Source organism: Ranitomeya imitator, chromosome 4 (genome assembly GCF_032444005.1).
Source record: "Ranitomeya imitator isolate aRanImi1 chromosome 4, aRanImi1.pri, whole genome shotgun sequence".
Taxonomy (NCBI): domain Eukaryota; kingdom Metazoa; phylum Chordata; class Amphibia; order Anura; family Dendrobatidae; genus Ranitomeya; species Ranitomeya imitator.
Window position 1 is genome coordinate 644,420,575 of NC_091285.1, and position 20,326 is coordinate 644,440,900.

At 48.6% G+C, this 20,326-nt stretch overlaps 2 protein-coding genes across 5 annotated transcripts in view; one reads left to right on the forward strand and one right to left on the reverse strand.

Moving 5' to 3' along the window:
• Positions 1-221: 221 nt before the first annotated feature.
• Positions 222-12,539, reverse strand: GINS4 (GINS complex subunit 4). The gene is made up of 8 exons (XM_069766944.1): positions 12,423-12,539; positions 8,505-8,618; positions 7,468-7,554; positions 7,279-7,392; positions 1,728-1,825; positions 1,537-1,625; positions 1,225-1,315; positions 222-735 (listed from the first exon to the last, which is right to left on the reverse strand). Exons 2-8 carry the CDS (start codon positions 8,595-8,597, stop codon positions 639-641), a joined length of 669 nt encoding a protein of 222 aa, XP_069623045.1. The 5' UTR covers positions 8,598-8,618; positions 12,423-12,539; the 3' UTR covers positions 222-638.
• A 13-nt stretch (positions 12,540-12,552) lies between these two features.
• Positions 12,553-20,326, forward strand: part of CHMP7 (charged multivesicular body protein 7) — a 66,544-nt gene continuing 58,770 nt past the window's right edge. For 2 of the 4 annotated variants that reach the window (XM_069766940.1, XM_069766942.1), the window contains exons 1-3: positions 12,553-12,685; positions 18,022-18,297; positions 19,293-19,461. In XM_069766940.1, coding sequence (XP_069623041.1) covers positions 18,047-18,297; positions 19,293-19,461 — 420 coding nt within the window. In that variant the 5' untranslated portion in view covers positions 12,553-12,685; positions 18,022-18,046. Of the gene's footprint in view, positions 13,304-18,021; positions 18,298-19,292; positions 19,462-20,326 lie in introns of all 4 variants that reach the window. The other 2 variants (XM_069766941.1, XM_069766943.1) reach the window with 1 other exon arrangement.

Consider the following 20,326-nt stretch of genomic DNA (forward strand, 5'->3'; position numbering starts at 1 on the left):
ATATAGAGTGTAGGGGCTTCCTCCTTACCCCATCTGCACCCTGAGATCATAATTGTGTGGTCCTTCTTACATTTCTCCTTCCAGCAGGTCTGTACTTTATCTTGGAGCGTTCCTAAGATTTCAGTCTGCAGATTGACAGGAGATTCTTGGGATCGGAGAAGAGGAGCGAGAACAAACTAATTCTTGGCCTCAATAGAAATCAAACCATTGGGACCGACAAATGTACAAAAACATAAAGATATATTTTATTTCTTCATATTTTACAGATAATTGGTCGGAACAACAGTTCTGTATCATAACGCAGCAAGCAGCGTACACCTGGTAGAGATGTTGGGATCCCAGCTATCACATCAGTCATCGCTGCCATTTATGACCTCTTCAGTCTCTCAAGTCGTCATTAAACCCAAGAAACTTCAGACTTAAAAGAGGATGGAAAAAAATACCAACATCCATAGAAAATCTATAGGAATATCCCACAATATAACCGGCACCATTATGTGAGGGATGCAGCACATTAATGGTGGCATCATCCAGTATACTACACCTGCCCCCTACTGGTCACACAGAGTACTGCACTATGCAACGTTAAGGCGTTTTTGAAGATTTCCTCGGGATCACGACGCTGCATTGACGATGACTCAGATGAGATTCACAGCTCCGGAGGCCACAAGAGGGGCTATTGTGCGATATCGAATAAGGTGCTGAGAGCCCACCTCCATATCTATGGTGTATTCACTGTTGGCAGACAAAAGTTTTAGATGGAGACTTAGAAAAACTTAGGAAATGCCCAAACCTAAGCAGATTTACTGTGGCTATGTGCAGACTTAACATATCACCAGCTGCATTGCAAAGAAACGACACGCAGATTTTACACCCAACGTCAATTTATGCACTGAAAGTTTCAGCGACGTAAAGACGACATTTCTTTTACTCATCAGGAGCCGGATTAAGCAGTGAAAAATCCGCCAAAAAAATAAGCAAAGAGTGTTTTTGAAGCCCATTTCATCAATACTAATGATCCTGGAAAAAAAGTCGGCAACAAAAATGCGTGTAAAATAAATGCGGCAAGAACGCACGTATCTTACGCAGCGTTTTTTTACTACCAATATGCTGCACAATATTCCTCTTCAGATGACCCATCAAGTAAGAGGAAACATCTTTGAAGTTTAATTATCAGGTAGAAATGTCACATTCAATTACAGAAATCTCCCTCCTCTTCCTCACCTCTGCTCATCTGTCTCTGGTTCCACCAGGATGCTCTCCTGGGCCTGCTTCACCTTCAGGAACACAAACGAGTCCAGGTTTGGTTTGGGGACTGCAAGAACAATATCACATTATCATACAGGCGCCGCTCACTTCTGCATCGGTGGCAAGTGGTGCGGAGGATTTTACAATCCCACGTACCTGTCAAGACACGTATGCGACACCTGCCGGTCAAGCACGCCTCTCGGCAGGTATGTGGGGGTCGCAATGTCACCAGCATGCTCCTGTCAGATCACGTTCATCTTTTCCATAAATGCCGAGGGCGCTACTTACCACATTTCAGCAGGTCCACCGACTGCAGATTCGGGGGCATGTGACGGAGGGCCACGTTCTTCAGTAAAGTCTCTGTGTTTGTCATATACCTGTAATGGGGAGATTTTCTCAGTATGCCATACTGATTCATTACCCACAGACGCAGCCCCAATCTTAGTTTTCGGTATTGTACTTGGACGAGCAGCACTCACTCCTTGGCGAAGGCGAATTCCTCTGGAGATAGATGTGGCGGCTCAGCCTCTTCTCGAGACTTCTCCTTCTCCAGAACATGCGGGAAAAAGGTCTCAATCTAAGAAGACGGGAAGAATATAATCACATTCTGCTTAACCCCGTAATATTTTCAGTTTGGTTTTTCCTCAACCATAAATTTTTCTTTAATTTTTTTTTCCAGCCTTATAGGGCGTATAGTGGCTTGCATTCAGGACGAGTTTTAGTTTTGAATGTCATCACTTTACCATAAAAAATGCACTGAAAAGAGGTAATAATTCTTAAATACAACAGTACTGCTGTATATAGAGAAATTACTGGTCACTGGGCTTCATAGGAGGACTAAGATGACAGCGACGAGGAACTTAAAACCCTTAACGCTGCAGCCAATTTCTGGTTTTTCATTTTTTCCTCCCTTCCAAGAGTCATAACTTTTTTTATTTATCAGTCAATATGGAGGTATTTTGGCTTGTTTTTTTTACGGGACACGTTGTACTTTTAAATGACACAATTCAATTAGCCATGTGATGCACTGGAATGCGGGGGGAAAAAAAACCCTAGTGCGTCAAAAATTGCAAAAAAACGTGCAATTCCACAATACTTTTTTTTGGGATATTTTAGTTACGATGCTCACTATATGGTAAAACTGAGCTGGCAATATAATTCTGCAGGTCAGTACAATTATGCAGATACCAAACATATATTAGTTTTTGGTTTAAGTGGTGAAAAAAAATAAATAGGGAAATCTGTATTACAAAAAAAAAAAAAAAAAAAAAAAAGGATTTTGGGTACTCACCATAAAATCCCTTTCTCTGAGCTTTCTTTGGGTGACAAAGGATACCATCAGTGTATGCTGCTGCCAGTAGGAAGTGGACACTACGCAAAAAAAGGTAGGCACCTCCTCAGCAGAGTACACTTAAAGACTGGCACAAAGAGAAGCAACGCATAAAAGAACAAAACATAATGCATAGCAAGGGTGTTGTATCCCCCAATGAAGACTCTGAGAAAGGGACTTTACGGCGAGTACCCAAAAATCCTCTATCACTTCATTGGGGGGGTGGACACAGGAAATGTCCCAAAGCAGTCCCAAGTGTGGGAAAATCAACAATAGTTAATTAGTAAAACCACAAAGTATTCATATTTCCTTCAGGTCAGGAGACTAGCAACTGCCACCTGGAGAACCCTCCTGCCTAGGCTGGCATCTGCCAAGGTATAGGTATGAACTCTAGAGAACTCTGACAAAGCGTGAACATAATACTAGGTAGCCACCTTACAAACCTGCAGTGCAGAGGCGTGGTGACTCACGGCCCATGAAGCCCCCCACTGACCGAGTGGAATGAGCCGTAACCCTGGGGGTAGGTGTTCTGTTCTTTGTCCAATATGCTTCCAAAATTGCTGACTAGATCCAACAAGCGATAGTCACTTTGGATGCTGGCAGGCCCTTCCGGGCATCTTAAGGAATTAAGAAGTTGGAATCAGATCGCCTAAAAGGGAGATACAAATTTTCTTGATGAGATGAAAAGCTAATACCACCTTTGGAAGAAAGGGGGGGAGGGGGGGGGACTGGCTGCATGACTACTTTGTCCTAAAGGAGAATGAGGAAGGGAGAGTGAGAGGAGAGGGCTACCAGTTCAGACACGTCTGATGGAAGTGACCCCACTAGAAAAGGACAATTTCTCGGAGAGAAGAAGTAGAGAGATGTTCCGAAGAGACTCAAAACTGAGAACACTGAAGAAGGTCCAGGACCAAGTTGAAGTCTCACGGCTCCACAGGGGGACAGTAGCGGGGAACCGAATGGGCAAGGCCTTGGACAAGGGTCTTGAGCTGAGCGAGAGGCCAAGTTTTTTTTGGAACAGGATGGACAAAGCAGAGACCTGACCCTTAAGAAATCTGAGAGCAAGATCGGACTTAAGGCTAGACTACAAGAAGGCCGAGAGGGATAGGAGGGAGAAGATAATGGGGCGGTGTGATTGGATTCACACCAACTGAAAAAGTCCTTCCAGGTACGGTGATAGAAATGGGAGGAGGAAGGTTTGCAGGCCTTGATCATGGTTTGGATGACCTGATCTGAAAAACCCGAGAGTCTCAACACTGTGGCCTCAGCAGCCATGACATTAACCTGAGAGACTGAGAATTCTGGTGGAAGGGGGACTCTGGGATAGTAGGTCTGGGCAGTCCGCGATCATAATGACTACCTCAAGAGTACCAAGACCTTCTGGGCCAATCCAGAGCTACAAAAGGATGCCTGGAACACCTTCTGCCTTAATCTTTTTGATCACTCTGGGAAGAAGAGGAAGCAGGGGGAAAAGATAAAGGAAAAGCGAACTGGGATCAAGGAAAAACCAGAGCACTGGAGCAGAGAGCGAGCGGGTCTCGAGCTCTGGAAACAAACAGGGGAACCTTGTTGTTCAATCTGGATGCCATTAATTTAACGTCGGAGGTGCCCCATCGGTGACCGATCTGGGCAAATATGAATGGATGAAGAGACCACTCTCCCACTGCCAGCCCCTCGCAACTTAGAGAGTTGGCGGCCTAATTGTCTACTCCAGGTATATGAACCGCTGATTTTGCCGGCCATCTGTTCTGCCCAGGTGAGGATCCGAGAGACTTCCACAAGAGCTTAACAGCACCAGATTCCTCCTTGATGGTTTATGTATGCTACAGCTGTGGTGTTGTCTGACTGGATGCATGGAAGCCCGTCGCCAGGAGGTCCTGCCATTGGCAGAGAGCCAGACGAATGGCTCTGATCTCAAGGATATTGATGGGAAAGGAGGATTCATGTTTGTTCCAATGATCCTGAACAGCGAGGTTCCAATAAAGTGCCCCCTAGCCAAGGAGACTGGCACCGGTTGTCACAACCTGCCAATGAATCAATAGAAATGATCATCCACAGAGAATAAGGGGGTGACAGTAACCAGGATAAACACTGCTTGACCTGATTCGGAAGGGAGAACTGTCAGTTCAGAGAGGGGATAGTCCTGTTCCATTGAGACAGGAGAGCAAGTTCCAGTGGCCTTGAATGGAACTGGCTGAAGAGAATCGCCTCTGAGGTGGATACCATCCATCCCAGGACACATGCAAAAGCGCAGAGATCGTGGAGAAGAGCGCTTCTTGACAAGGGTGCCTTGATGGAGGGCAGAGATTTTGTCCTTTGGAATAAAGAATTTTATAGAGCCTTGTGTTGAAGAGCATGTCCAGGAAGATTAAGCGCTGTGCTGGGATGACTTTGGTATGTCGATGATCCACCCGATTCGGTAGAGGGTAGAGAGTGATCTGTTGGTTCTCCAGAGTTTCAGAGAAAATTGGGGCCTTGACTAGGATATCGGCATGTAGGAGAATGACTAGGATTCCCCTCGGCACGTAGAATAGCCTTGATGGCTGCCATATCTTCGTGAAGAATATGGGAGCAGTGACCAGCCCAAACGGAAGGCCACAAACTGAAAGTGATCCGGTTGTACTGCAAAGCGAAGAAACTTCTGGTGACCCAGAAATGTGGGAATGTGGTGATGAGCGTCCTGGATATCCACTGAGCATATGAATGCCTTGGTTTCCATGGAGGCCATCCTCGACTCCATTCTGAATTTTTGCCTCTGATTGCAATGTTGTGGCGTCCAAAAGAACAATTCATATATACTCGAGTATAAGCCGAGATTTTCAGCCCATTTTTTGGGGTTGAAAGTGCCCCTCTCGGCTTATACTCGAGTCATGGTTGGTGGGTGGGGGGGTATTGGTTAGGGGGAAAGACGAACGTCACATACTCACCTGCTCCTGACGCGGTCCCTGCATGTCCCTTGGTCTCCGGCGCCTTCTTCCTCTGTTCAGCTGTCACGTGGTACCGCTCATTAAAGTAATCAATATGGACTCCACTCCCATAGGGGTGGAGTCGCATATTCCTTACTGTAATGAGCAGTACCAGTGATCGCTGAACAGAGGAAGAAGCTGCCGGCTACCATCTGTCCGGGAGAAGCAGGGACCGCGCCGGGAGCAGGTGAGTATTTCATATTCACCTTTCCTCGTTCCAACGCAGCTCCGTCTTCCGCGTCCTCTGCAGTGACTGTTCAGGTCAGAGGGCGCGATGATGTATTAGTGTGCGCGCCGCCCTCTGCCCGAACAGTCAGTGCGGAGAGACGGGACGCTGAGGAGCAGCGGGCAGCAAGAGAGGTGAGTATGTCATTTTTTTTTCTTGCAGCAGCTTTACATGTGACACATTGTTATATGGAGCATTTTATGGAGCATTGTATGGGGCATATTTGTATATAAAGCATCTTATGGGGCCACAATGAACTGTATGGAGCATTATACGGGGCACATTTTTATATGGAGCATCTTATGAGGCCATAATCCACATTTGTGCAGCATTACATGGGGCATATTAGTCTATAGATCATCTTATGGGGCCATAATCAACATTTGTGCAGCATTATATGGGGCATATTTTAATATGGAGCATCTTATGGGGCTCATCATAAACCTTATGGATCATTATATGGGGCGTATTTTGTATGGAGCATCTTATGGGGCCCATCATGAACTGTATGGAGCATTATATGGGGCTCCTGATTCAATATGGATATTCAAAAACACTTAACCTACTGATGTCTCAATTAATTTTACTTTTATTGTTATCTATTTTTATTTTTCACATCTACCGGTAGCTGCTGCATTTTCCACCCTAGGCTTATACTCGAGTCAATAAGTTTACCCAGTTTTTTGTTGCAAAATTAGGGGTCTCAGCTTATACTCGAGTATATACGGTAATTTGAGAGATCACACTTTTTACAAACACAGCAATACCAAAAGTGTTTTTTAAATTGCTTTATTTTTAATGGGGGAAAAAAGAGGAGTGGTTTCAACTCATTTTTTTAAAATTCCCTTTTTACTGTATTTGTTAGTCCTTTAGGGGGACTTGAACCTGTGATCCGCTATTTTAAGCACTGCTATGTATAGCGAAAATCATGGTCTACAAGCTGGCTTTCACAACAGTACCGCAATAACAGGCACAGGGGTCTTCAGCAGACCTCCACCTGTCACGACTACCCATCGGCGCTCTATGATCATATCACTGGCGCATAGAATGACTCGCCCCTTGTCGGGGTGTGGCGTTTAAAGGGGTGACCTAAAACAATAACTGATCAGCTATCCCTCATGTGCACCTTTGCTCTATTCATTGTCTATGGGACTGACTGAAATGGTCAAGTGCTGTACTTGTCTCTCTCTTTGACCGTCCCATAGACCATGAATAGCACAGCAACATGCGTGTGTAACCTAAATGGAGAACACAGGACCCGAAATCTTATGATGTGTGGAGCTCTCAGCACTGGGTGGTATCATTTTGGGCAGGACAGGAGTCATATATTACTAAACTACCATTTATACAAGCTCAGGAACAAGGCAGCCACTGCCATATCCTGCATTGCAAGTGGTCAGGTCATGAAAACCGACACCCAGGACCTGAGCATGCAGGCAGGCTGCACAAAAAAGTGTGGGAGACATTAGGTGGAGGGTAGGTGCCTGTACTTGGCATTTTTCTGGTACCTTAACTAAGCGGCTGCGCAGGTAGCTGCTGAGCATGAACCTGATCCTCTCTATCTCCATGTGATGGAAACTTATCTTCAGGTCACCTTGTCGAGCTCGTTGCAAATTTTGCTCCTGAGGAGATAAACGGTCAGCTGTAAGTGTGACAGCAGGAAAGCGTCAGCGATAACCGCGGTCCGGCATACTTACCATATGATTCAGCTGCTCCATCACACACTCCACAATCTCAGATTTACTCTCCAGGAGTTCGGGGGCAAACTTCTCATTCAGCCAGGCCTGCGATAGAAGGCGAAAAAAAAAACAACCTGTAAACATATTTTCATCTGAATTTACGTTTTGCAATCTGCAAAACCTGTGTCAAAATTATTGCGTTATAGTGATGGAAGGGGTTAAATAAACGTAGTGTAAATGCCGGATATATTAGAAGGTTGCAGCAATGGATACCTTTTAATTAGGTAAAGCCAGATGGTCTGTATATGGAGGTATTACTGCAGCACATCCCTGAAGTCCCCTGGCGCCATGATCGGGACCTTTACATTATAAAAGAGGTTTCGCCCTTAGGGCTCTTTCAGGCGTTCGTGATCATGGGTCCTAGCTTGGATCACAATGCACGGACTGACTGTGCGACCACCTGATTCTCCAGGTCACTACAGTCACAGTGATGGCAAAATCGTTTAGTTTTATTATTATTTTAGTGGTTAACAAGAATGTAGAAGTTTTTAGAAACACAATGTGCTTTGTGTCACCATTTTCTGAGATCTGTAACTATTTTTTTTTTTTTTTTTAGTTTTCCATCAATGGAGCCATGTGTGGGTTTACTTCTGCGTAGGGAGCGTCAATTTTCATTGCTATCATATGGTTTTGTTTTTTTGGAGAAGATGTCGTAACAGAAAAATGGCAATTCATATGGGTTATTGGCCCGTCCACAGCAGATTTCTGGGGTGGTCTCATAATTTTAACATTGCTATGCAAAGTGACAACCTCAAAAAGTCAGCAACAAAAAAAAAAAAAAAACCCTGATGGGTTTGTGCTCGGACCACCCAGTAACCATCTGACGTTTCATTGTGACCCCTTGAAGCGTCACAGTCTGATAGTCTGGCCCTCCAATGAGGGGATCTGATTATAGGAGTGGAGCGCAGCTTTTTAGCAGCTTGTGTGCATACAGAAGGGAGACCTGACAAAAATGGACGGAGCGTCTGGTCCTCGGTAACCTCCTGCGCTCTCACCTCCTCCAGCTTACTAATGAGCTCCGCGGGGGTCAGCACCTCCTCACTGCCGGCATCCGAGTCCTGGTCCGATAGTCCGGGCTCGTCCTCCATGATACACAGCGCGGCCGTCACCTGAGGACCAGAGCAAATGAAGTAACATTAAAAAAACCCCAACATACTGAAAAAAATACCGCCCCTCAGTGCTGATCTGCAGAGACGCAATCGCCCATTTAATAAGACCGCGCAGCAATGACATCTGCTTATCCCTCAAAAGGGGTATTTATGAGGTGGGAGACAACTGCTAGGACGGTGGGGCTCCGACGGATGGAGGGACACCAGAAAAATGGTGTCTGAGCTCCAGTAAAGAAGTGAGGACCCCAAAGCATAAGATGATGGGGCGCAAGACCAGACACCGGAGCACCGTAGACAAAGAGTCACAGGACCAGACAACAGGGTGCTGAACCAGAAGAAGATGGGGCGCAGAACCAGACCAGCACAAATGGAGTTGCTCCTTTGTACAGGTTTTTGCAATTTACCCCTTTACGACTTATGACGTTTAGGTAAATCATGGGTCACCTCTCCCTCAGCTGCATCTTTTCCGGCACATGACAGCTGATCTGATCCGTTGACCTGTGCCCCTAACAGCCGCGGGTGGAATCTCGATCCACCCACGGCTGTTAACATGTTAAATGCTGCTGTCAATCTCTGACAGCGGCAGTTAACTCATGGGCGTCATTAGCTCCGCCCATCAGCGCTCCTGTCACATGACGGCGGGGCACCGATGGGTCGGCATGACAACTCAGCATCTGCAGAGGACCCCGTCCTTGTCGGATTGATATGAGCGCCGCCTGGTGGCCAGCGGTTATAGCAGAGGATCATTTGTGCTACACAGAGCAGGGCTGCAGCTATGTGTACCACAAGCGATCAGATGATCAAGGCATCAAGTCTCCTAAGCAGATAATTCAAGCAAGTCAAAAAAAGATTTTTTTAAGAATATTAAAAAAAATACAAAAGCTCACAATCACCCCTCTTTGCCCAGTTCAAAATAAAAATATACATATTTAGGATCATTGAGTTCAGAAACGGCCGATTTATCAAACTATAATAAGAATTAATGCGACTGGTCAATAAAACAAAGATTATATTATACATATATGATAAGCCTCAGGCACACGCTGTCTGCGCGGCTCCGGCCTCAGGCACACGCTGTCTGCGCGGCTCCGGCCTCAGGCACACGCTGTCTGCGCGGCTCCGGCCTCAGGCACACGCTGTCTGCGCGGCTCCGGCCTCAGGCACACGCTGTCTGCGCGGCTCCGGCCTCAGGCACACGCTGTCTGCGCGGCTCCGGCCTCAGGCACACGCTGTCTGCGCGGCTCCGGCCTCAGGCACACGCTGTCTGCGCGGCTCCGGCCTCAGGCACACGCTGTCTGCGCGGCTCCGGCCTCAGGCACACGCTGTCTGCGCGGCTCCGGCCTCAGGCACACGCTGTCTGCGCGGCTCCGGCCTCAGGCACACGCTGTCTGCGCGGCTCCGGCCTCAGGCACACGCTGTCTGCGCGGCTCCGGCCTCAGGCACACGCTGTCTGCGCGGCTCCGGCCTCAGGCACACGCTGTCTGCGCGGCTCCGGCCTCAGGCACACGCTGTCTGCGCGGCTCCGGCCTCAGGCACACGCTGTCTGCGCGGCTCCGGCCTCAGGCACACGCTGTCTGCGCGGCTCCGGCCTCAGGCACACGCTGTCTGCGCGGCTCCGGCCTCAGGCACACGCTGTCTGCGCGGCTCCGGCCTCAGGCACACGCTGTCTGCGCGGCTCCGGCCTCAGGCACACGCTGTCTGCGCGGCTCCGGCCTCAGGCACACGCTGTCTGCGCGGCTCCGGCCTCAGGCACACGCTGTCTGCGCGGCTCCGGCCTCAGGCACACGCTGTCTGCGCGGCTCCGGCCTCAGGCACACGCTGTCTGCGCGGCTCCGGCCTCAGGCACACGCTGTCTGCGCGGCTCCGGCCTCAGGCACACGCTGTCTGAGCGGCTCCGGCCTCAGGCACACGCTGTCTGCGCGGCTCCGGCCTCAGGCACACGCTGTCTGCGCGGCTCCGGCCTCAGGCACACGCTGTCTGCGCGGCTCCGGCCTCAGGCACACGCTGTCTGCGCGGCTCCGGCCTCAGGCACACGCTGTCTGCGCGGCTCCGGCCTCAGGCACACGCTGTCTGCGCGGCTCCGGCCTCAGGCACACGCTGTCTGCGCGGCTCCGGCCTCAGGCACACGCTGTCTGCGCGGCTCCGGCCTCAGGCACACGCTGTCTGCGCGGCTCCGGCCTCAGGCACACGCTGTCTGCGCGGCTCCGGCCTCAGGCACACGCTGTCTGCGCGGCTCCGGCCTCAGGCACACGCTGTCTGCGCGGCTCCGGCCTCAGGCACACGCTGTCTGCGCGGCTCCGGCCTCAGGCACACGCTGTCTGCGCGGCTCCGGCCTCAGGCACACGCTGTCTGCGCGGCTCCGGCCTCAGGCACACGCTGTCTGCGCGGCTCCGGCCTCAGGCACACGCTGTCTGCGCGGCTCCGGCCTCAGGCACACGCTGTCTGCGCGGCTCCGGCCTCAGGCACACGCTGTCTGCGCGGCTCCGGCCTCAGGCACACGCTGTCTGCGCGGCTCCGGCCTCAGGCACACGCTGTCTGCGCGGCTCCGGCCTCAGGCACACGCTGTCTGCGCGGCTCCGGCCTCAGGCACACGCTGTCTGCGCGGCTCCGGCCTCAGGCACACGCTGTCTGCGCGGCTCCGGCCTCAGGCACACGCTGTCTGCGCGGCTCCGGCCTCAGGCACACGCTGTCTGCGCGGCTCCGGCCTCAGGCACACGCTGTCTGCGCGGCTCCGGCCTCAGGCACACGCTGTCTGCGCGGCTCCGGCCTCAGGCACACGCTGTCTGCGCGGCTCCGGCCTCAGGCACACGCTGTCTGTGACTCCGGTCTCAGGCACACGCTGTCTGTGACTCCGGTCTCAGGCACACGCTGTCTGTGCGGCTCCGGCCTCAGGCACACGCTGTCTGTGCGGCTCCGGCCTCAGGCACACGCTGTCTGTGCGGCTCCGGCCTCAGGCACACGCTGTCTCTGCGGCTCCGGCCTCAGGCACACGCTGTCTGTGCGGCTCCGGTCTCAGGCACACGCTGTCTGTGACTCCGGTCTCAGGCACACGCTGTCTGTGTGGCTCCGGTCTCAGGCACACGCTGTCTGTGTGGCTCCGGTCTCAGGCACACGCTGTCTGTGTGGCTCCGGTCTCAGGCACACGCTGTGTGTGGCTCCGGTCTCAGGCACACGCTGTCTGTGTGGCTCCGGTCTCAGGCACACGCTGTTTGTGTGGCTCCGGTCTCAGGCACACGCTGTCTGTGTGGCTCCGGTCTCAGGCACACGCTGTCTGTGTGGCTCCGGCCTCAGGCACACGCTGTCTGTGCGGCTCCGGTCTCAGGCACACGCTGTCTGTGCGGCTCCGGTCTCAGGCACACGCTGTCTGTGCGGCTCCGGTCTCAGGCACACGCTGTCTGTGCGGCTCCGGTCTCAGGCACACGCTGTCTGTGTGGCTCCGTTCTCAGGCACACGCTGTCTGTGTGACTCCGGTCTCAGGCACACGCTGTCTGTGTGGCTCCGGTCTCAGGCACACGCTGTCTGTGTGGCTCCGGTCTCAGGCACACGCTGTCTGTGTGGCTCCGGTCTCAGGCACACGCTGTCTGTGTGGCTCCGGTCTCAGGCACACGCTGTCTGTGTGGCTCCGGCCTCAGGCACACGCTGTCTGTGCGGCTCCGGTCTCAGGCACACGCTGTCTGTGTGGCTCCGGTCTCAGGCACACGCTGTCTGTGTGACTCTGGTCTCAGGCACACGCTGTCTGTGTGGCTCCGGTCTCAGGCACACGCTGTCTGCGCGGCTCCAGCCTCAGGCAGTCGCCGCACTTACCCTCACAGATCCGCAGGCTGCGCTCCCACTGCCTTCCAGTTCGCTTTTTCCCGCCAACTATTCCATGACGTCACTACGTGTAAAGTTCCGTGTTTTTTTTTAGTCAGCTGCAATACCAAGTAACTACCAGCAGGTGGCGAATGAAAGGCGTGTAGGCGTGGAGGAAATCAACACGGAAACGCTTTACGGCTGTTTGTTCTCCATGAACTGACTCGCTGGATGGTGTCCGCGGAGGGTCAGACCTCGTATGACTGCAGGTTGCGGTAGGTTGGGTTGTGTGTGTATAGCGCTGTTGTGCCGTTACAGTGTGCCACCTGCCTCTGTACATCACATATGGCAGCCAGTTATCACTTTCCTTTCTTGTTGTGGTCAGGCACAGCTGTATTGGGGGCCTCATGTATCATAGAGGGCGACTCATACTTTTGTAGGACATTTAAAGTAAAAAGTGAGGAGAAGGGTGAAGAAACGTAATTGCACCATTGTTTTTAAGCTTTGTCCTCACGGCGTTCTGTGCAGTGATTGCTCCCGGTAACGCGATTCTCCGGCTCGCTGCGGTTTCGGGGACACCGCACTCGTATAGTTTATTATGTTTGTGGCTTAGTAACATTTCTGGCCTTTGCTCCGTCCTTTTTCTGCCCATATGAGGCGGCGTAGACGAGTACACATCGCTGCCTGTCTCCAGTAGGCGTATACGGCCCACAACGATGGCCGACGAGCACACGCCGTCCGTCCAATGGCCCCGCAAGCGTACACGGCCGAATCTCAGATGTCAGCCCCGACGGACCTAATGAGCAGAGCAGAAGATGCGGTGTGGACACAGACTAACTCCTGCAACCGGACGGCCTGCTATCAGGAGACACCGGAAGGACAAACCTGTGACGGTAGGTGCACACGGTCCGTAAACGCTACGGGCTGGACGTTGTGTACATCCGCAGTGTCCAACCCACAGCGTCCAGATGTTACAGCACAGTGGATAGGATTTCAAGAAATCCCATGCCCACTGTGTGTCCACAGACGCCCGAGGATCACCCACGGCTCTATCCAGATCGCAGCATGTTTGTTTATCTTGTGGAGATGTGAGCCCCCGCAAGATAAATGTCACCCGTACAATGTATTGGACGCTGTAAATCTGCACGGTTCAATGATCACATGCGGATTCACCTGCGTTCAATAGCCGGCAGCGGACACGTGCTGCGTCCATAGCGCTGCCAATTACTGAACATGTGCACATACCTTTAGGGAAAGCTGGGGACACTGAGAGCAGCTGTCCTCTCCCCTCCTGCAAGGCCTATGTAATGGACACCGTGTCATTCTGCCAGCACACTGTGAACCATAATCTGCCCCTCTCCTACACTAACTCTGTGTGTTCCTGAGCTGGGGGAGTTCTCTGCCTTGTATTGTAATACAGAGGTTGAAGGGTGGTGTGCATCATATCGGGGACTGCTGACGTGCTTTGTCAGGAACCCCATGCGGCTCGGCGCACATTTATCTTGCGCTCTGCGCTGAGCGCTTTCTTCGAGGTTTCTGTGTAAATCTCTGAAATATGTCATTTCAGACGGAACCTCCGGCAGAAGATTCCCTAGAATGAGGCATATGGAGGCGCTGTGGACACCGTCTGGCCTATGATCCAGCGGCATCCGTCTTTTCAGGACTGCATAAAAGTGCCGTCTGCCATAATTTTGTGCACTTCTGAAAAGAAGGACACTGCTGGACAGAGTCCAGAGTAACTCTGCTGCCACATTATAGTGAATGGATCCCTCGGGGGTTTCATCTGAATCATGTCACTCAGAGATTTATATGGAAACCCCAAAGTAAGTGCTCAGCGTAGAGCGCAGGATAAATGTGATCCCAAAGATTACGTAAAATGTTCCTAATGAAAGTTTCATCTCAATCTACAAATAGAAAGCAAGTCTCCACTCAGGTCGGTCATCTGTTAATGGAAATATAGGGGGCTTCCACGTTACTGGTAGTACAAAGTCTCTGGAAAAGTGAAATGGCTCCTCGCCCACCAAAAGAAGTTCAGCAAATTCTGCGCTCCCAAATCCAAAGTTCCCCCCTCCCTTCTGAGCCCCACAGTGTTCCTAAACCACATATAGGGTCCACATGTTTGGCAGGCGTATATTTCCAAAATGGGGTCACTTGAGGGGGGTATACTGCTCTTCAAGCACTCAGGGGCTCTGTATATGGAGTCCGCAAATTATGCTAGGAAAATCTGCGCTCCAGGAGTCAAATAGTGCTCCGTCCCTCCCGAGTCTCTCCGTATGGCTAAGCAGTACTGTACAGCCACTTATGGGGTATTTCCGTGATCAACAGAAATTTTTTTAATATGTTTTTATTGTGGATTTCCTTTCCTTTCCTGATCAACAGAAATTGTGACAAATTTTGGTTCCATTTTACCCATTTCTCCATGTAAAATCTGGGGCTAAAAGAACGTTTTGATGGTAAAAATGTACCGTAATTATTTTTTTTTTCACTGCCCAATGGTAGATCATTTTGTGACACACCCGTGTTTTCAATATGATCACTGCACCCCTAGATGAATTCATTGAGATGTGTAGTTTGTAAAATGGGGTCACTTATGGGGGGTTCTGCTACCTCAGGGGCTCGTCCAGTGGGTCATGGCACCCTCAAACCATACCAGTGAAACCTGCACTATAATATGGCGCTCCCTCACTTCTGAGCTTTGCACTGTGCCTCAAAAGTAGTTTTTAACCACATATGGGGTATTGGCGCACTCAGGAGAAATTGCACAACATATTTTGGGGTCTAATTTCTCCTGTAACCCTAGTAAAAATAAAAAAAATTTGGTGCTAAAAAAAAGTTTGTGGGAAAAATATGAATTATTATTTTTTTTTTCACGGCTCTACATTATAAACACCACACCTCTAGATACATTCTTTGAGGGGTCTAGTATCGAAAATGGTGTCACTTGGGGGTGTTGCACTGTTTACCCACATCAGGGGCTCTCCAAACATGACGTGGCCTCCGCTCTCTATTCTAGCCATTTTTTGGGTTAAAAAATTCAAACAATGCCCCTTCCCTTTCGAGCCCTGCCGTGCACCCAAACAGTAGTTTTCCCCCACATATGGGGTATTGGTGTACTCAGGAGAAATTACACAACACAATTTGGGGTCTAATGTCTCCTTTTTACCCTTGTGAAAATAGAAAAATTGGGGCTAAAGTAAAACTTTTGCCCACATTCCATTAATTCCTGTGACGCTTGAAGGGTTAGCAAAATTTTTGAATGTGGTTAGGAGCACCTTGAGGGGTGCAGTTTTTAGAATTATGTCACTTTTGGGTATTTTCTGTCATAAGGGCTCCTCAAAGTCACTTCAAATGTGATGTGGTCCCTAAAATAAAAAAAACCTAAAATAATTTTGTTGTAAAAATGTGAAATTGTTAATCAACTTTTAACCCTTCTAACATCCTAACAAAAAAGTTTCAAAAATTGTGCTGATGTAAAGTAGACATGTGGGAAATGTTATTTATTAACTATTTTGTGTGACATAACTCTGATTTAAGGGCATAAGACTTAAGTGTGAAAATTATGAATATTGTCACCAAATTTTCATTTTTTTTTTACAAATGCAAGTCTTATCGAACAAAGTTTACCACTGTCATGAAGTACAATATGTCATCAAAAAACATTCTCAGAATCAGTGGGCTCCATTGAAGCGTTCCAGAATTATTACCTCATAAAGTGACAGTGGTCAGATTTAAAAAATGAGGCCCGATCATTAACCTACAAAGTGGCGTTGTCTTAAGGGGTTAAGACCCATTGGGACACACACCTTGGCTTTCCGATTCAAGACTCTAGTTTTGTGTAGGCCACCTCCCGTGCACACCATGTTTATCCTGCTGACTTCACTTCATCAACCCTGCTGCTCCCAAGACTCCTGTGTTTGCCACATCCTTGGTCCGTGTACCCACCTGGACCTGGGGCTTAGCTGGTGACAGATGTGATCCTCAGCACTTTCTGGAGAAACTGCTAATCGATTTCATTAGAGAATTCTCAGTTGAGGTACAACACAGAAGTTCCCAATTCACTTTCTTAAAAAACAGTGTTTCAGAAAGCTCAACTTCAAATATGAGATGATTTACCCTCTCGTCTGAAGGTGATTGCTGATAACCAGTTGCTCTTCTTCAACAATCATCGAGAAAGTGCAGGAATGGTTGGAGACTAGGTGGCCGGGCAGAGCTTCCCCTCAACAGTGACCTGGTCTCCATTTACATTCTCATCGTTGAGCCCTTTTGGAAAGCTTTCTTCCTAAACCTCCACTATATGTGCTACTTTACTCCTCTGGGAGGGCTCCACGAGTCTCCGCTTGATACCTGATCCTCACAGTCCTGTCCTGTGGCACGGACGTTGCTTTGGACCTCTTCCTATGACACCCACACTTCACTTTTACATAACAAAACCCTCACTGGAATGTCAAATCTGGAACGGGCGGGATTGATCAACCTCGGTCAGATCTTTGTGGCCTTTCCGGACCCTAAAACAAGAACTGAACCTTCCAAACAATTCCTTCTTCCGCTTCCTACAATTACGACCTGCCCGTCAGACCTTGTTCCCGGGGCCCACCTCCTGTCTTGTGAGACTTCTCCTTATCCCAGGTGCTACTGGATATTCCTGGATCTGGGCTTATGTCCAATTTACATGTCCTTTTACTGGCAGGGAGCACAGATGTGGGACTGATAAGAGATGAGCATTCAGATCTTGACATATGAAGCCCCTAACCATGTTTCCCCTAATTATGCTGAAAATGCCACACAATTATATATTCTCCGCCGTACATCTTATACCTCATCCACAGGGTACAACCTGAATTTCCAGATTAGTGCCCCAAATGTCAGAGGTCCAGGAATGTGACTCCCCGGAGATCAGGGGACACTGGGCCCAAGTAATTCAGTTCCAACATGACCCAATGGGAATACCCCTTAGAAGCCCCAAGACTTGTCTCCTCTCTGTTGACCCTGAACAAAACTACAGGACTGTAGATGGATCATTCCCGACTAAGGTCCTACTTATGGCCCGAAAATGAGAGGCAAGACAATGGATGTCATCAAGAGTGCCAACCATCTCGCGCTGGAAATCTGCGGTAAAGGGCTTCTGTGGCCGCACTTTCTTCTGTGTGGTTCCACATTATCGACCTCTCTCACTAGATAGAAATAGACAATTAGCAATGACTATTGTGTAACTTATATTATTTGGGAACATCTCTTGTTTGTGTGCAAAACCCACTGAGATACGTTCTGAGATATTCTATGTTTGTTCCTGGTATTGATTTATTGGACATCAACACTTGTTGATTTGCTGTATCCATAATGTATCTGATCTTTCATATGTCCTCAATAATCTTTATTTGGTTAAAAAAACAACAACAAAAAAAACAGAATATTTACCTCCTAGGCTGGCGCAGACCCTCTGACCTCCTCTCCCAGCAGTCATGTCGCTGATCTTTCAGAATGGAAGTCCACTCTGATGGAGCAATGACTCAGGACGGAGGGTGGAAGAGCTGCTCAAGCCCGGGAGGTAAGTGTTCGTTTTTTTTGTCACGTAAGAAAGTATTTGTTTCAATCACGTCACTCTTTATTTCAGGTCTGCCCCTTGATGCTGGGTCATCATGGAGTCGTCTTTACCCCCAGAGTGGGACGATAATGAACGGATGTCCTTCTTGTTTTCTACCTTCAAGCAATCTCGTGACGTGGACAGTGCAGATTGGGACAGTAAAATGGCTTTCTGGTCGTCCCTCATAGTAAAACACGCCAAGGCTCGAGGGTTCCTCAGCATCACATTGCGACAGCTGCAGACAGACTTTACCCGAAAGGGCAGCATTCCCTTAGGTCTGGGCAACGTCGTCCAGGAAATGCTGAGGTGAGGACGGGGTGATGATACTTCACCTGGGAGAAGGTACGTTTCTGTGCCGGTCACATTCATCAGAGGAGACCAAAATGCTCATTATCCAAGGACGCTTTGGTTTTGATCCCTCACTAACTTAATTTTCTCAGCCTTAGGAGTACTTCTGTTAATTTAGTTATATCAGGTGGTGAACTTTTGATTTCTTCCTTGCTGAATGATCCCTGGCACAGGACGTTCATTGGCGAACAAGGATGAAAAGTGCTTAATTAATATCTCAGCCTTCTTTGTCCTATATAATTATCTTGCTCTGCTCGTCTTTTAAGGAGCCAATGTCACCAGATTTATTTATTTTTTTTTACTTTTTGGCATTAATGCCTTTATTACATTTTTGGGGGATTTGTTTTAGTGTCGTTGGCGATTTGTGTCTCTGTAGATAACTTTGTAGTTGATTTTTTTTTTTTTTTTTTTTTTTACATTTCCTTCTGAGATCTTTACACTCCTGGATGGCATTTCTCTGACTTCTCGGCCTTCAAGGTTTTAAATGCAGTTTGTTTTTGTCTTAATATACATTATGCTGTCTTATTTATTCCGAACGATTTATCAATTCTGGACATTTTATATCCAGAGGGTATTAACGTTCTACTGTATTCCAGTAGACTATCATCTTTGAACACCATCCATTTACACTCGGTGTTTCCAGAGCATGATCCCCGTGTATAAAACTAAATTCTTCCCTTTAATTGATTGAAGTTGGCTTTCTTAACATTCCAGGTTTTTGCATATCCCCCTTTGATATGTTTTATTGACTATTACATTGAAATTTCCCATATTGTGCTTCCTTTCTGCCTGTGATTTTCTTCGATGGCTGATGGCAAACTGATGAATGTTAAAGATATAAAAGTACAGGGATGTTAAAAATGTAATATTTAACAAGGGAGGATCGGTGGTTCCAGCTTTATGAAATAAAACTATTTCTCTTCTTTTTTTTTTTTTTATTTCTTTTTGGACAGGCAAGGTTCCCTGCAGAGAGAGTCTGATTTTGTGGCCGGTATCACCAGTGGCTGGGTCTCCTGGGGAATGAGGCAGCTGGTCGTCAATCCTCTACGCTGGACACTTAGCTCGGTTCTAGGTGGACAGGTTAATCTGGACGAGCCATTCGTGGTGCCTGAAGTATTGAAGGTCGGTGATCTGTAACAAAGGGAAACTATAGACACACATGGGTCTGTATAGGAACTGTATGGAGAAACCGCTTCAAGAATATTTATAGATCTTCTTATTTCCTTGATAAGACTGCAAGCAAATCTCGTGCAGTCTGATCTATCTTCTTCCTAAAATACTCTAAGGTACAAATGGGGGAATGACTGCTAGATTGGACTAGTCTGACTTGCGGTGGATTCCGCGTCCGGTGGCACGTTTTCCCGACTCACACGCATATCCCAGCTTCACTTGCTACTCGCTACGGGCTTCCGTTTAACTGAAGAAGGTCCTGTTGGACCGAAACGTTTTCCGTGTTCTACAATAAATCCTTATTCAACGCATTTAAGTTGAGTGCTAGGTTATATTTACTGCACTTATGGTTTGGTTGTAGTCTGATGGTTATGGAGGACGTATGTAAAAGTCTGCATAGACGCCATGAACACTATATGGTTTTCTATGAAGACTGTCTCCATGGTAACAGACTACAAACAGACTGTGTAGTCTGACACTGTAGTTAAATACTTTCTTCTGTCCTCTAGTTCTGCTCAAAATGCAATTGGTAAGGAAATAGGGCCTGACTGCAAGATCAGATCTGTGATCATGGAGACACATAGGTCTGCGTAAGAGCTGAAGACTCAAAATGTCACGGTACTGCAGGGGTGTTGAGCTGCAATACCGGTCTGGATATTTTCACAATTCAAAGTCTTCCCCTCTCCATTTAGAAGTGCACATTTTCTCTAGCTTCTTGGGGTCCCAGCAGTCAGACCCCCAGCTATTGGGAAGTTATTCCCTTTCCAATGGATAGAGGGTAACTTCCAAACTTAAGAATACCAATTTAAAGTATATC

Bases quoted from the DNA above. Each gene is read 5' to 3' on its own strand.
- GINS4 (XM_069766944.1), bottom strand. From the start codon at position 8,597: ATGGAGGACGAGCCCGGACTATCGGACCAGGACTCGGATGCCGGCAGT. The intron at 7,555-8,504 runs GTGAGAGCGCAG...CTTCTATCGCAG, and splicing joins TCATTAGTAAGCTGGAGGAG to GCCTGGCTGAATGAGAAGTT. The intron at 7,393-7,467 runs GTAAGTATGCCG...TTATCTCCTCAG, and splicing joins TGGAGCAGCTGAATCATATG to GAGCAAAATTTGCAACGAGC.